The 15289-nt window shown below is 43.3% G+C and overlaps 1 protein-coding gene across 1 annotated transcript in view; it reads right to left on the minus strand.

Annotated features, from left to right (window-relative positions):
• BNIP1 (BCL2 interacting protein 1) overlaps window positions 1-13469 on the minus strand; it is a 14610-nt gene extending 1141 nt beyond the window's left edge. The window contains exons 1-5 of the mRNA XM_030327523.1: window positions 11868-13469; window positions 9908-10000; window positions 6323-6414; window positions 3659-3760; window positions 2786-2904 (exon numbers count right to left, since the gene is read on the minus strand). Coding sequence (XP_030183383.1) covers window positions 2786-2904; window positions 3659-3760; window positions 6323-6414; window positions 9908-10000; window positions 11868-11951 — 490 coding nt within the window. The 5' untranslated portion in view covers window positions 11952-13469. The remainder of the gene's footprint in view (window positions 1-2785; window positions 2905-3658; window positions 3761-6322; window positions 6415-9907; window positions 10001-11867) is intronic.
• Between the last annotated feature and the right edge of the window lie 1820 nt (window positions 13470-15289).

Consider the following 15289-nt stretch of genomic DNA (forward strand, 5'->3'; position numbering starts at 1 on the left):
CCTCACACACACATACCAGTCCTTCAGTCCTGAGACACTGCTGTAGCTTTCAAGATGATGCACCTGCGCTCTGGCCACTGTATGAAATCTAAGGGGAGGTACACGTCCCTGAAGGCTCATTGTATCCAGGAGTCAAATTTACTTCTGAGTATGGGTATCTGGGCCTGACACTTGAGTATATCAGGCAAGATTCTCCCACAAAGCCTAGCAAGGCATCATCAAAACATCCACAGAATAAAATATGCTGTTAAAGTGAGGTGTGAAAGAGCGTATGTGAAAATTTCCACTTATGGAAGAGAGAGGAGTATAAACAGTATTTAATCTGCTTGTGCTAGACATGCTTGGAAGACCTCAGGAGGACATAAAAGAAAGTGGTTAACAGTGGTTGCCCTTGGGGAGTAGACCTGGTGTCTACGAGGCAGCCCAACACGGCAGCCCCTGGACGTATGCAGCATATGAGCATGTGAAATGTGGCTAAACCAAATTGAGACATCCCTAAGTGTCAAACACACACGATTTCAAAGACTTAGCATGAAAAAAAAAAAAAAAAGAAGGTAAAGTATCAATAATTTTTCATATTAATTGCAGACTGAAATGGTAATATTTTATATGTAATGGGTTAAATACATTCAAAGGTTTCTTTTTACCTTTTTAATGTGCCTACTGGAAAATTTAAAGTTACATATGTGGCTCACATTGTGTTTCTGTTGGACAGTGCTGGCCTAGAGGTTCCTCCTTAATCAGGTAATATATGTTACCTTCTCACAAAATTAAAAGTTAATAAGTAAGTAAAAGAAATTACCAGAGGAAACAGAGAAGCATTTATATACAGGCAGATGAGGGGTGAAAATAAACACTCAGATATCAAAAATCCCTCTTGGTCCTCTTTCTCTATGCCTGCTGCCATTCCAAAAACCTAAGGAAGAGCTTGTTCAGAAAAAAAGCTAGTAGGCCTTTCTTTTTAAAAATCATAGAGGATTTTAAAGTATCGCCAAAGTAGACAGAATAGTATCATGAAATGCCCTGTGCCCATCACCCATACCCTAAACTGCTAACTCCCTGGCACTCTTGTCCCCACACTACTACCCCACTCAATTTCAGCAAATTCCATTATATCCCTAATATGCTTTAAATAAAACAAAACAAAACAAAAAACAAAACAAAACATAACTGTAGTCCTAACAGGCTTTTAAATCAAACTGACTTTCTGAGCTACAAGGAAAGGATTAACAATTGCATTCTTTTGGGGCATCTGGGTGGCTCGGCCGGTTAAGCATCTGACTTCGGTTCAGGTAATGATCTTGCAGTCCGTGAGTTCATGTCCCACACTGGGCTCTGTGCTGACAGCTCAGAGCCCATAGCCTGCCTCAGATTCTGTGTCTCCCTCTCTCTCTGACCCTCCCCAACTCGCTCTCGAGCACGCACTTTCTCTCTCAAAAATAAATACATTAAAAAAAAAATTAAAATATTGGATTTGGTAGGAGAGAATGGGCCCCAAGAACAGCCCTGAAAACCCCAGAGGTCATCGGCATCTCTGTACCCTTCTCAACATTTAACTACATTATCTGTTTCCGGTATGTGCATGCGCAGCCCGTCACCTGCATCAAAGCAGAAAAGCCCTCAACTAACAAGGCCAGGCGGCTCCCCCTTTGGCATGTTCTCCAAGGCCTCTACCAAGGCTTGAGCCCCACCCCCAGCACACATGTAGAGGAGGTGACCGGCTGGTTCTGAGCCTAAATGCCCAGATACGTTTCAAACAGAGGGACTGACCTTGGGGACAAACAAGCTGCTTGCTTTCCTTGTGCTTTTCTGCCTGTTTGAAGAGTGCACTGAAAAAAAAAAGTGGCTCAAAATGACAGATACTGTTTAGGGGTGATAATGGTATCGTGCTCTGGTTTTGTTTGTTTTTTGTTTCACGAGCCTCTTATCTTTCAGAGAGACACACTGAGATATTTATAGATGATGTCTGTGATTTGCTTCAAAATAATCCAGATGAGGGCACGGAAGGGTGGAGCCGAAACAAGACTGGCCATGAGCAGACAGCTGCTGAAGCTGGGGGAACGGGTCCGTTGGACCTCTGCACCATGCTCTCTACTGTCTCTTTGTGAAATCTGCCAAAAGTGTTTCAAAGTGTAAACTCTCCTCTTCTGTTTTCCTATATGGAAGACCCTGAAGAGGGCCAATTCTCTTCTGCATTACAAGAGAGGCACTATGGGAAAGCTGCTGGGAGAGAACCAGATGCTCCAGCAGCTTCTTCTATGGCCTTTGACTGTATCTTTTAAAAGCAGTTCACAGTGAAAATAACACTGGGGGTTATAATTGTAAGCCGAGGACCTAGCAGCCTCGTCGGCAGCCGATACACTAAACATCTCCCTAGGCAGTGATTCCCAAGCCTACCTGGCCACACGGGTCCACAGAATGCCAGATAAAAAAATACAGACTCCCAGGGCCCTCCCCCGGCCCTGCTGGGACCCACTCTCCAGAAGAAGGCCTGGAGATCTCTGCCTTTCACATGAGACCCTGGAAGTGCTTCTGCTGGGGAAACATTTTGACAGTGGTGTGCAGATCTTCCAGTACAACCATGAAAACCAAAAAGAGAAGTAAGAGCGACACATCCCACTCTGGGCAAGACCACGCTGTCGAAGAAGTGAGAAGCCACCCACGTCAGCAAGCTTCGGGACTAGGGTGGGGGGCAGAGGTGGAAGAGCCTGGTGGCAGGTGCCAAGGCAAAGGCTCTGGAGCTGGTGTCTCTGGGAGAAGCTTCTAACTCCAGGTCTGGCTTTACCTAGCGTCTGCATGGCTTCCTCGCTCTGCTGAACCTGCTGGGACATCATCCTGCTGATCCCCATGAGGCTCTCCGTAATGGAACTGGACGTCTGGGCCAGGCTCTCTTTGGTGGTTTTCCTAAAAATCCAGAGTGGGAGGAGGAATGTCAACAAAAGCCTGACTGCGAGAAAACCCCATTTTCAAATGAGATCCCATTTTTTTATTTATCAAGATACCATATATACTTAAATATCAATGATCGCAGTCAATGCCACCAAGGATGTGCTGAAGACTGCTACCCTTCTGTGAGAGCAATTCGGCAACAGGTATCAGGACCCTTAGAAATGTTCGTGCCTTTTGCCCAATAATCTCATCTCTGGGAATCTCTCCAAAGGAAATATCCAAAATGTGGACAAAGCCTTATGTCCTAAGACGTGCCCTTGTGTATTATTTATAATACTGACAAACTAGAAATGTAAACACATGCGAACAGGGGATTAGTTAATACAAGAGAATACTACGGACTCTTAAAACTTCGTTTAAAGAGTTTTCTAAAACAACAAGCAAGTCTTTGTGTTATACAATGTGAAGACGAGCAAGATACTACATTTTATATATAGTACGATTTTTGACTTTGTAAAAAAAATAATGGGAGACAATACATCACAACATTTGTAACACGATTACAGCTTATTCTCATTTTATAATTAATATTTTTCTTTATCAGTTTATTACAAGTAAGCATATATTTCTTTCATACTTTAAAAAATACTACTTATATAATAAAATTAAGTACCAGTTTTACATTGAAAACAAGAAGGGGCTGCCTACAGTGGGTTTTGCACCTTGTCAATTCCATTATCAGGGCCCAGAAAGACAAAAAGAAAGATACCTTTGCCTTAAGAGGTCTCCTCCCTGGAGAAGTTCTGCTTTCTCTAGATTGTCGATAGCAATTTTGCAAGTGAGATTAGCCTTCCTCCATGAGGTCTGATTGCTGGAATCAAAAGGGTCTCGCATGAGTTTCTGTCAGTCAGATCAAGTCACCGCAAGTGAGTGATGGGGAAGGCCTGGCCCACAGAGCCCATCTCCACCTCCCGACATTTCTCCCTCTTGGCTGCCCCAGCAGCTGCCCCCGCTAAGGCTCCAACACCTCTGGTTCGGACCCTGGAGACTGCCTGCAAGATGTTCCCCTACTGCCCTAGTGCCCATAGCTGTCCCTTTCCTTCCAGGGCAGCCAGAGGGAGCAGTTTGGCCATGGCACTTCTGTGTTTACAGCCAGCAATGGTTTCAGAGCTCAAATCCACCTTGGACATACAAGGCCCTGTTCTGTCAAGTCACATCTATAACACTTCAAGGCTCTGTCTTGTGTACTGGTTAGTTCCATTCCTTGAGAACCATGTCTCACTCATCTTTGGATCACCAGTAATTAGAACAACAGTTTCTGGCCCATTAGCCAATTAATACGTGTTATAAGAAGTAGAAAAATCATAGAAAGACTGTTTTCCCCAGTATTTCTTTTCCAAGCTTTGTTTAAATTCCAGTTAACATACAGTGTAATATTAGTTTCAGGTGAACAATATAGTGATTCAGCACTTAGGGTTTGCTTGATATTTCTTTAAGATGTGCTGTCTTTTACACACCCAGACCGATCATGAACAATACAAACACAATGTATTAGCAGAGCCCAGTTTGACACGATTTATTTACATTCTTTACCTGATCCCCCTTGTGAGAGACAACTCAAATTTGGTGAACAGCTCCCTGGGGTTAGCAGTGTAACCTTTGTTGATGGACTATAAAAATGTTAATTGGGCCCCTCAGAGAATCAAACTCAAGCACTGGAACTCTTAGGCAGCTGGATCACGTCAGTTTTGCTAACCCCTGAGATATTTACAAAGTCAAGCACGGGGCACATGAACTGAGAGGGTGTTTTTCTAATAGCACCTCTGTGCTTAAAACATTAAAACAAGTTCTCTGTCACCTGAACAGCACCTGCTATGCCGTTTCACACCTGGTATTTAAAAAGAATCAATTACATTTTCAAACTGTGGGCAAGGGAGCTCTGCTCGACCCTGTGACACAGAGATGAGTGAGCTATAGTGGCCGCCCTCAAGCGGCTCACATTTCTTGGGGAGAAAGACAAGCAAACAAAGGATTTGTTGGCCGGTGTGATAAGCACAATAACGAGGGTAAGCACAACTGCTGTCTCAACACGGCTTGCCAAAGTATTCATTTACTGCTTGCTCTCCCTACCTGTAACTCCACATCATGGATGGCCATTCTCAGACCCGTGCTGAGCCTGTTTCACCTCGTGTAATTTACTATACTTTATATAAGGGTCCTCTTTACTCACTGTTTACAACCTGGGCATCCTTGGAGGCCAAGGGAAGCAAATGCCATCATGACACAGTGATACTACTGAGCCAAGCACTTTAACACCGGTCACCACGCACACATCCCTCCCTGCTTACACTAGTCTCTACCACGCCCACATCTTTGTCAGACAGTCTTCTCCCGATTGCTGGGTATTATAAACATAGCTGCTCTCAGCAAGGATAATGCTGGATCATCACCCAAATCAGAAGCAAAACCACAGACAAATACAGATCTGGCAGAGTTAGAGCAATTAACAAGGAGGAAGAGAACACCTAGGAGGGCGATGACCAGCAGGGGCTTCAAGAGAATGACCTGGCTACCAGAGGACTGGGACAGATGATGGAGCCCTCCGATATTTTTGCAACAATAATCCTCTGTACGATATGGTACCAAGGTCAAATGTGAAGGGACAGGTACGGTTTCATGCCATCAGACAATTTTGTTGGACAGTCCCCCAACTCAATACCAAGAAAGAGCACATACCTCAGTAATATAATTAAAGGTTAGCACATGAGTTATAACGATCATCTCCAAGTTATTTAACATAACATCACCTTAGTTACATCTTTTTGGTTTCATTTTTTAAGATAAGGTCCCATTTAAAACTTTTTTTTTTTTTTTAAATTTTTTTTTTTCAACGTTTATTTATTTTTGGGACAGAGAGAGACAGAGCATGAACGGGGGAAGGGCAGAGAGAGAGGGAGACACAGAATCGGAAACAGGCTCCAGGCTCTGAGCCATCAGCCCAGAGCCCGACGCGGGGCTCGAACTCACGGACCGCGAGATCGTGACCTGGCTGAAGTCGGACGCTTAACCGACTGCGCCACCCAGGCGCCCCAAAACTTTCTAAATTTTGTTTCATCTTAAGTAGGTTCATTTTCAGCAGGCTTTTTCTGGTATCAATTATCCTTAAAGAAAAAGGACCTTGTATTACATGAGCAACCATTTTTTGGGTTTGTGTTAAAAATATAAAATATAGCATATGGTTAAATACGCTTTTGTAAACTATACACAATTCGACCTACCAATAACCTCTACCTGCCCCTGCTTTGAGAATTACTCATCTAGAGAGGACAGTCTGTGTATAAATGACACATTTAAATCATGAAGCCAGGTTTATTAGGCAAAGCTCTGCACAAGCCTCCCACAGAGCAAGTGACCCAGCACAGGCCCCACCTACCTGAGCATCTGCTTCTTGTGATTCTCCACTTCCTGGAGCAGAACCTGCTTCTCTGACTCTTTGTCTTGCTCTTTAGCTGACTGCTCAAGCTCCTTTGGGGAAAATAGCTCTATGTTAAAATGATTTTAAAAGCCAATATAAAAACCAAAGAGCACTTCTCTTTCTAGGGACGTTATATGATAGCACTTAAAAATGCTCCTAAAAGAGAACACTCAGGAATGCCAGGTGACATATAACAAACATCTTTCTAAATATAGAGCTGAGTTTGCAAGAAAGTAAGGACAATCCCCAGGGCCCCAAGGTGAGAAGGAAACTAAGAGCCAGAGATGTCAGACTGTGAGTGAGGCACAACTGCCCTGGGATAGGACATTTACTCCTGTAGTCCGGGCCATGACTGGAATCAAAAGGGGGGAAAAATTACTAAATAGGAGCCCCGTGGTCCCACTTTGAGATACATGCAAACATCAAACTGCTATATGCGTCTAAATGTTCATTCTCCATCTCTGTACCTATTTCATAATATACTGGTAGCAAACAGTTTGAAGGTTTTAAAGCCCATATACGGACAGCCAAACAAAGTGTTGAGCTATCTGAGGCAGGGAGCCACAAATCCAGGACCTACAAAGGGATATCCCTCCAGTGAAAAGGTGAACTAGGAAAACGTCTGTCAACCAGCACGAGAGACAGCATGGAAGCTGGTCCCTTTTTCTGCCCTGGGCTCTGGCTAGGATACAAAATATCTCCTGAGAATTTAAAAGCATGGAGCCACCCTCAAGCTGATCTGGAGTAACAATTCCTCCTCTCTGAATGGTTTGGGAATCTTCACAAGGAGAAATGAACATACAAAGTGCTTCCAGACTTACGACCCCAGGAGACATAGCAAAAGCAAATCCAAAAACCTCTGAAAAGACCTGCTGCCTTCAGTCCAGGTTGTACAAAAGTCCCACAGATAAGGTCGGCTGAAGAGGACTGCTCACAACCCAGAATCACCAAACGCCAGGAGACAAACGGTCCACCTCAGTGAGGGGCAGTGGACACAACAACTGGCAGTCTGAGACCCCCCAAGAACTTCACATGATGGAAGTAGCAGACAAGACTCTAATGAAAGATGTCATTATACCTCAAGAATCAAGCCATGTTCTTTGTTTACAGATTAAAACAAGTTCCAGTTCCAATCAAGCTACTGATGCTAAAAACATCAACATATTAGTGCATTTATATACGCATTTATTTATTTATATACTCATTTATGTGTTAATTTGCACACGCTGGTCAGGAACACGCGTCTGTATCCACCATTTCACTAGCTCAGAGATAACTTCCAATTAATGGTCCCAGATATGGCTGAGTCAGAGAAAAAAAAGAATGTAAAGGAATGCAAGTTTTGCGAATGTAGTCAGTAAATTACTTAATTATTTACTTAAAATCTAGATTCCCAGGCACCTGGGTGGCTCAGTTGGTTAAGTGTCCAACTTCACCTCAGGTCATGATCTCACAGTTCATGAGTTCAAGCCGCATGTCGGGCTCTGTGCTGACAACTCAGAGCGTGGAGCCTGCTTCTGATTCTGTCTCTCTCTCTCTCTCTCTCTGCCTCTCCCCTGCTTGCACTCTGTCTCTCTTTCTCAAAAATAAACATTATTTTTTTTAAATAAATAAACATTAAAAAAAAAAATCTAGATTCCCTACCAGAATGTGAACTCCAGGAAAGCAGGATTTTATCTAGTGTTCATTATATATATTCCTTGTGCCTGGCACATTATTAGGCACCAAATCACTGAATGGAAGAATGGATGCATGGGAAGAAGGGAGGGAGGAAGGAAAGAAGGAAGAAACGTATAGTTTCCTCATAAAAGGGAGTTCTGTCATAGAGAACCAAATAGTTGTGGAAGAAAAGAAAGGGGTAAAATAGTTCTCAAATTCCAGTCTGAGAACCACATACACAAAGACATTCACACAGGTATTTACACATAGTCAGTCGATGCCCAGCTGAGGCATATGCTGACGATATGAGGCCATATGTTGAGGATATGAGGCCAGTTCCCCAGTACTACACAATCTTGTTGCAAATACACAAAGTAGTCATTCATAAAGAGCTAAAAACATCAAATAGAAATCTTGTATCTATTTCCTGGTATAAATGTTCAGAAAATGCAGATAAAACTGGGATGGGGTTATTCATTCACTGACCATGTGCTTATTAAGTCCTTACTAGGTGCCAGGATATTCTGGTGCTCGAGGAGGTGATTATGGGAGAGAGGGACATAATAAATATGTACATGTATCAGTGAAGTAATTTCAATTAGTGAAGGAAATAAACACTGAGCACTCAGATACTTAAACAGAAAGAACATGAAAATACTTAAGGTGGTGGGTGTGGCTGCAGAGTTGCAATCATGAGAGTCGAAGAAAGGTCTTTCAGGGAATGCATCAGCTTTAAAAAGCAAAACAAACGAAAAACCAAAAAGCAGAGAAGTAGTCCAAATAAAATGCCCTTTGATACAGAACTGGCTAGAAAACTAGGACTATAAAAAAAGAACGAGGGAGCACTCTAATACTGATATGGAAAGATTTCCAAAAGATATTGTTAAGTTTTAAAAAGTGGTGTTTTAGTATGCTACCTTTTATATGAGAAACTGGAAATAAGAAAATATATTTGGCTTTTTTTAGTATTTGAGTAGATACACCATGAAAAGATACCTAAGTAACAAATGTGGTTACCCGTGTGGAGGAGAGGAACAGAGAATAATAACACTCATACATGGGACTTTTCACTGAGTGTCCATATTCACCCATGGGCATACATACATAGAATGTATACACATACATGAGAAAGTAACAGCCTTTCAAAAATAAAAATTCAATTATAAATCAGTGCTACAGACGGAGGCAAAAAAAGATCAGCGAGGTTCAGTGACCTTGCTAAAATTCTAAAGTGAACTCTTACGGCAGAAAGTACTTATTTTCAAAACTGCCCTTGAAAATCCCTTAGGAAAGCAATACACAGGGCCCAGACATACTATTTCTCAGGTCCAAATGGACACTTTTGCTACCAGCTTTGAAACAGACTATCCTCTGTTAAGCAACAGGAGTTGTTGGCTGGCCTGTGGGGCCAGGTCACAGGAAAAGCGCAGATCTCTAAACTCCAGTACCACAGAGTGAGACCAAGGGCCCCAGGACCCACCCAGCGACAGGCAGGCCCATGTACTCATCTTATTCTCTCTAGGGCACAGCAGCACAAACAGGCTATGCAAACAGGTACGTCTCGCTCCACTGGTTTTGAGACTGCACATATGCCATAGTTGGATTCAGGAGTGTTATATGTGCATATGATGTGATCGGAGACCTCAGAAACAGGGAGGAAGGGGCTGGGCAAAGAGCAGCAGGAAACAAACAAACAAAAAAACACCTCAAGAGACAGTAGCAACGCATTCAAAAGTTCTTCACTTTTACCTTGAGAGCAAGTTAGTACAGTTACCCTCACTGCCTAAATGTCTACTGAAGAAACCGGACAGCACTCAGGCGGCTCCCGGATGGAGCCCCCTCATTGTGACGCATTCTCCACATCTTACTTCTGCAGCTACTCACCTGTATTCTGTGCCGCAGTTGCTGAAACTTCTCTTTCACTTTAGTATTCAGTTCAGTAAGTGCACTTAATGGTCCTGAACAATCCCGAATATCCTAGGAGACATTGAAAAGGTGAGAGGGACTTTCTCAAGGCAATGAAGTGAAATGATACCATCTGTACAGTGAGAAAACTGGCTCAGACCACAACTAAGGCTGGCCTACTGCCTGTTAATTCATCCTGATCTTTGCTGTTTACCTCAGCAACACAACCAAAAACATTATCATTTACATTTCTCTCCTATTTCTGTAATTCTGAGCAGGTAATACAAAAGTATGAAAAGAAACACAGCTGTCCTGACTTATTAGTTCCTGATTTCAACCAAACACCACAGGATCAGTATAAAAGGCTTAAAGCAGCTTGTATGTTCAACAAGAACGGACATCCAAAAGTGACACTATAACTTTAGAACTGTCCAACTTGAAAATCAGGATCAACTCCTGGCATCATATGACAAGATTAACTTCACCCTGATTTTACAAACCCTCTATTATATATAAGTCATGGTGTTTACAGACATGTTCAAGGGGAGATCTAGAATTGGTTTCTGGGCATCTAAAAGCCCTGGGGTCAGGTTTTAGAGCAGGTCCTGGAGCCAGAGTATGCAGATGCAAATTCTGGCTGTAGCAATTTCTTAGCTGTGTAACAAAAAGTCATTGAGTTCTCTGTGCCTCAGTTTCCGCACCACATCACCTACCACATAAACCATATATGTATGTAAAGTACTTTGCAGGGGAGCTGGAACACAGTAAGAGTGCAGTACATCTACGTATAATCAATCCTTCTCATTTGCAATCATGAGAACCCAAACACAGTACAAAAGGGGCTTACCCAACTTAGATTACGTGAGAATGTTTTATTTGTATGAATCCTACGTTTATTTTTCCAGAGTCAGCCCAGAAGTACTGCAGTGTGTATGGAGAAGAAGTGAAGTTGAAGAAGTTTAAATGTTTGCATCAAGTTTCCTCACTTGTTCTCTGACTTATTAAACCCCACTTCTTGCACCATGATAAAGCACTAATTTGGTTTATCCTGCATCGGGTTTCCATGGGGAATCCGACTTTCCTTCAGTTTTTGCCACAGTTACTTGCAAACTCTGAGTCTACATCTAATGTTTAATAGCATCTGTTGGAAATGGAAATGACTTGCCTGAAACCAAGGTTTAAAACTCTTGGTTTCTTTTTGCTAAGTTCAAGGGATCATTTCTACATTCCTAACTCTTGCCCGTGCCAATTGGTTCATCGCTCTGCTGCCTTCTACCTTAAATAGCTTAAGGCAAAACACCTCAATTACCCCATCAGTTAAAGAATGTTGTAGAGACTCCCTAAGCCCCTTCTCTAGGCTGACTTTCCTCATCCGGGTCGCGGTTTTGCCCCAGGCCTTGGCATTTTACCTGATTTCCTCATTTACAGAGTCACAACTACGGCCTAGGTTACGTTCATTTCACCTGGTGCCTCCCGTGTCAGGCGGCCTTTGGTGTCACCGGGCACCAGACCCAGAGGAGCAGGTCAGGAGTGGGCGGGGCCAATGGCTCTCAGGACGCCACCAACTGGTGGGGAGGGCGGTGTCAGAAGGCGGGGCCACCCAAGGTGACAGGTATGTTGTGTGGCGGTCCGGGTCAAGAAGTGTGAGTGGGAGGGACCAGTGGCGGTCACAAAGGGTAAGCTTGGTCAGGATGGGGGAGCATGAGAGTGTCCAGAAGAGGGCAAGACAACCGCAACTGGATAGAGGATCAAGGCCAATGGTCGAGGAGATGGACCAAAGGGGGAGGGAGGGAGCAGCCGGCCCTGGGACGGGGCCAACGACCTCGGAGACTTGACCAAGCGGGGAAAGCTTGGGAGTGAGACCGCCGAGCTTACAGGAGGCCAGAGGAGCCTGGGTTTAGGGCTGCTGGGGCCCGACAGGGGTCCCGGGAATTAGTACCTGGATAAGCGCCTTCACCTCCAGGTCAAATTTGACAATCTCTTGGTTACAGATACGGACGTGGACATCCTGGGGAGCCGCCATGTTGAGGACGCCGACTACGGGCGGCGGCGGTGCCCAAATTTAACCGCGTTTCAGCATCGCCTTCCTTCCGCTCCAGGTCTTGCAGCAGCGCCCCCTAGAGACCGGCTTGAGGCGAGCGAGCGTGGCGGCGATGAGTCCTGGGGAGTATCCCTGAAAACGCGGAGGGAGTCGGCTCTCCCCTTGGTGTGGTCCTAAGAAAAGGAAGAAGAGAAGGAGTATCAAGGGCGTTTTAACACTGACCTCTCCACATCTTCTATCTAAAAGCCATTCTAATCGCTACATATTTTTTGCATAAAGGTGGGGGCGGGGGGAGAAGACTGGAAGGAAAGTATCACTTGGGATTCTCTAGAGGGTGGAATTAACAATTTTTTATATTTCTTTAAACTTTCTTGTATTTTTCATATGTTCTACGGTGAATATAAATTGTGGAATAAATGCAAAAATGATAAATGTTATTAATACTTTTAATGTATGGGATTCAAGGCAGTTCTCTTGGAGCACCTCCTGTTGGTCCAACGGTTCTAAAATCACAACTGATCAAGCCACCTCCCAGCTTACACCTCTTCTGTGGCTCCTGGCAGTTCCCTTTTGTGTACAGTTGGATTTATTAAATCTACCTCGCTGGAGTAGTTTTGATGGAAATAACTAAGAGCAGACTCTCAGAAAATGGTGGCTCTTCGTTTTATTTTTATTATCAAATTGTCCAAGTTTCTTAGCTGGTCTTCAAGGCCATCAGCCACCGCATCTCATCCCACTCCTGGATTCCTCAGGCTCTTTTTAGATCTGTAGCTTTGGAATGTGCTGTTCCCTCTTCTCAGAATGCGTTTCCCCTTTTGCTCCCACCCTGTGTACTTTTGTTCACATCAGCAAGCATGAATTAGGAAGACCTGAATGCCTAGTTTAATCCTCTCAACCACACTTGAAATAGTTACACCCCAGTTTTACAGATTGGCAGATGGACTAAGAGTAGGTCAAAAGTGAAACAAAACTGAACATCCTGCCCCAAGGCTACCCAACTTGAGAGTGGCAGAGCCTTAACTGAGAGCCACATCTTCCCTCAAAACTCAACACATGGCTTGCCCATCTGTGTTACTCCAGTGCTCCACGCACCTTCCCTTAAGGGAAGCTTGGGAGTCAACCCTGCTTGAATCCTGCTGGACAACCCACTTCACATCTCTGTGCCTCAGAATCCTGAGGCTAACTGGTGATAATCACAGGGATGGCTGGAGCATTAAATGAGGTAATACATGAAAAGCACCAAGCACCGTGTAGTAAATGCAGCGTATGTTTAAAAGCTCAATGTGCATTAGCTGCTATTACATTGCTGACATTTTTGGAGTACTTCCTATGTGCCAGGCACTTTGTACAAAGTTCTTAATGTGTTTCATCTAACAATTCTCACAACAACCCTACGAGGTAGGATTGTCTGCATTTTACACATGAAGAAACAGGCACAGGATGATTTGCCCAGGGCAAATGGAAGTGCTAGATGAAAGGATATGTGCATTTTAAAATTTAGATACAAACTACCAGATTGCTCTTCATAGAGGTTACGTCAGTTATCCACAGCAAGGTGGTACAAATGCCTGCGTTCCCATGGCCTCACCAACATGGTGTGTTAAACACTGGGATTTTTCCCAGTTTGATTAAGTGAAGCTGCCATATTTAATGTGCATTTCTCTTATTATGAATGAGATTGAGTGCTTTTTGTAGTTACTTTACTCATTTCTCTATTGGGTGGTTGGTTTTTCATACTAGTTTCCAGGAGCTCTTAATATATTAGGAGGATTAGCCCTTAGAGATGAGTTTTTTCATAGTCTATAGCATTTTGACTTGGCTTATGATGTTTTTGACTTTAAAAAGGTTTCAATTTTTTATTTTTGTTTCACATAGAATTTGTCGATCTTCATTTATGACTCCTGAATTTGGGATCCAAGTTAGAACATTCTCCCCACCCCCTCCCACAGATTTTAAAGGAATTGCCCACATTTCCTGTTATGTATAGTTTGAAATATGGTGTGAGATACAGAGCCAACTTTTCTTTCTCCAGAGAGTTTCCCAGTTGTTCCAATGCTGTTTTCTGAAGAATCCGTCTTTTTTTCTCCCTGGTTCTGGATGGCACATTTACCATAATAATTCTTATGTTTGAATCTGTTTCTAAACTTTTCCTTCTGTTCTATTGGCCTATTCATTTATGCACCAAAAAATTTTTAGTTTTATTTATAGTTTTATGTGTTTTAAGGTTTGGATTAAACACCCAATCTTTTTTTCCCCCTAGCATCATCTTCCAGCTATTATTTTTTTCCCCATATGAACTTAGGTGTTTTTTTTTTTTTTAAACCCCATTGGTATGTCTTATTGAGATAGCATTACATTTGTTAATTTTGAGGACTGACAGCTTCATGTTGTTGGCTGCTCCAGTTCAAGAACTTGGGTCTTTCTTTCCATTTGTTCATGTCTTCTTCTATGTCCTTCATGTTATTTTAAAGTTTTCTTTATCCAGACCCTGTACATTTTCAGTTCATTCCCGGGGATGTTTTAAGTTTAGAATCTTTTAAAGAAACTGACATTTTTCACATCACTCAAAAGTTTTGGATCCTCAAATAGAAGCTCCCTATTTAGGACGCATGACCTTGGGCCTCTATGCAACTGACAGTCTCCATGCAATTCTCTATATAGCAATTAGAGAAGAAAACACAGATCCCCTTTTCTCCACCTCCAACATGCTCCCTTCTAACGAAGAGACCCAACTCTAAGCCCTTAATCTAGAGGCCATCTTTGAGGGATAGACGTACAGTGTGGTGACCCACACTCTCGATCACAGGCTGCTTTGGCCAACACTATTTTGCTTCTATCACCTCTACCCACACATCCTGAGACTAACTTTTGGTTACTACGTCTGCTTGGTTTTAGCTTTAGTTCTTTCTGGTTTCAGATTCTAAGCCTATTATCTCCCTCCTACACAGATACCATTATATACTGCCTGTGACCTGGCCTGGCCCTTCAGGAGTACGAATCGTCTCTCGGTGCAGACAGCAGACAGGAGTTTGAATTGGGGCCATCACACACGCTAGGTGTGAGGAGAGTCTCCTCAACGGAGTTTATTCTCCTTTGTAAGATGGACACAACCACCCACCTCACTGCGCCACGGAGAGCAGAGTTACCTGACAGGAAAGCACCTAGCAGGGGTTTAATGAATGCTACCCCCAGCCTTCTAGACTTTTTTTCTTTTCTTTTTTTTTTTTTTTTTAATATTTATTCTGGGGAGAGCGTAAGCAGGGACAAGGCAGAGAGAGGGAGACAGAGGATCCAAAGCGGGCTCTGTGCTGACAGGCTGA

This window comes from Lynx canadensis, chromosome A1, assembly GCF_007474595.2.
Source record: "Lynx canadensis isolate LIC74 chromosome A1, mLynCan4.pri.v2, whole genome shotgun sequence".
NCBI classification, from domain to species: Eukaryota; Metazoa; Chordata; class Mammalia; order Carnivora; family Felidae; genus Lynx; species Lynx canadensis.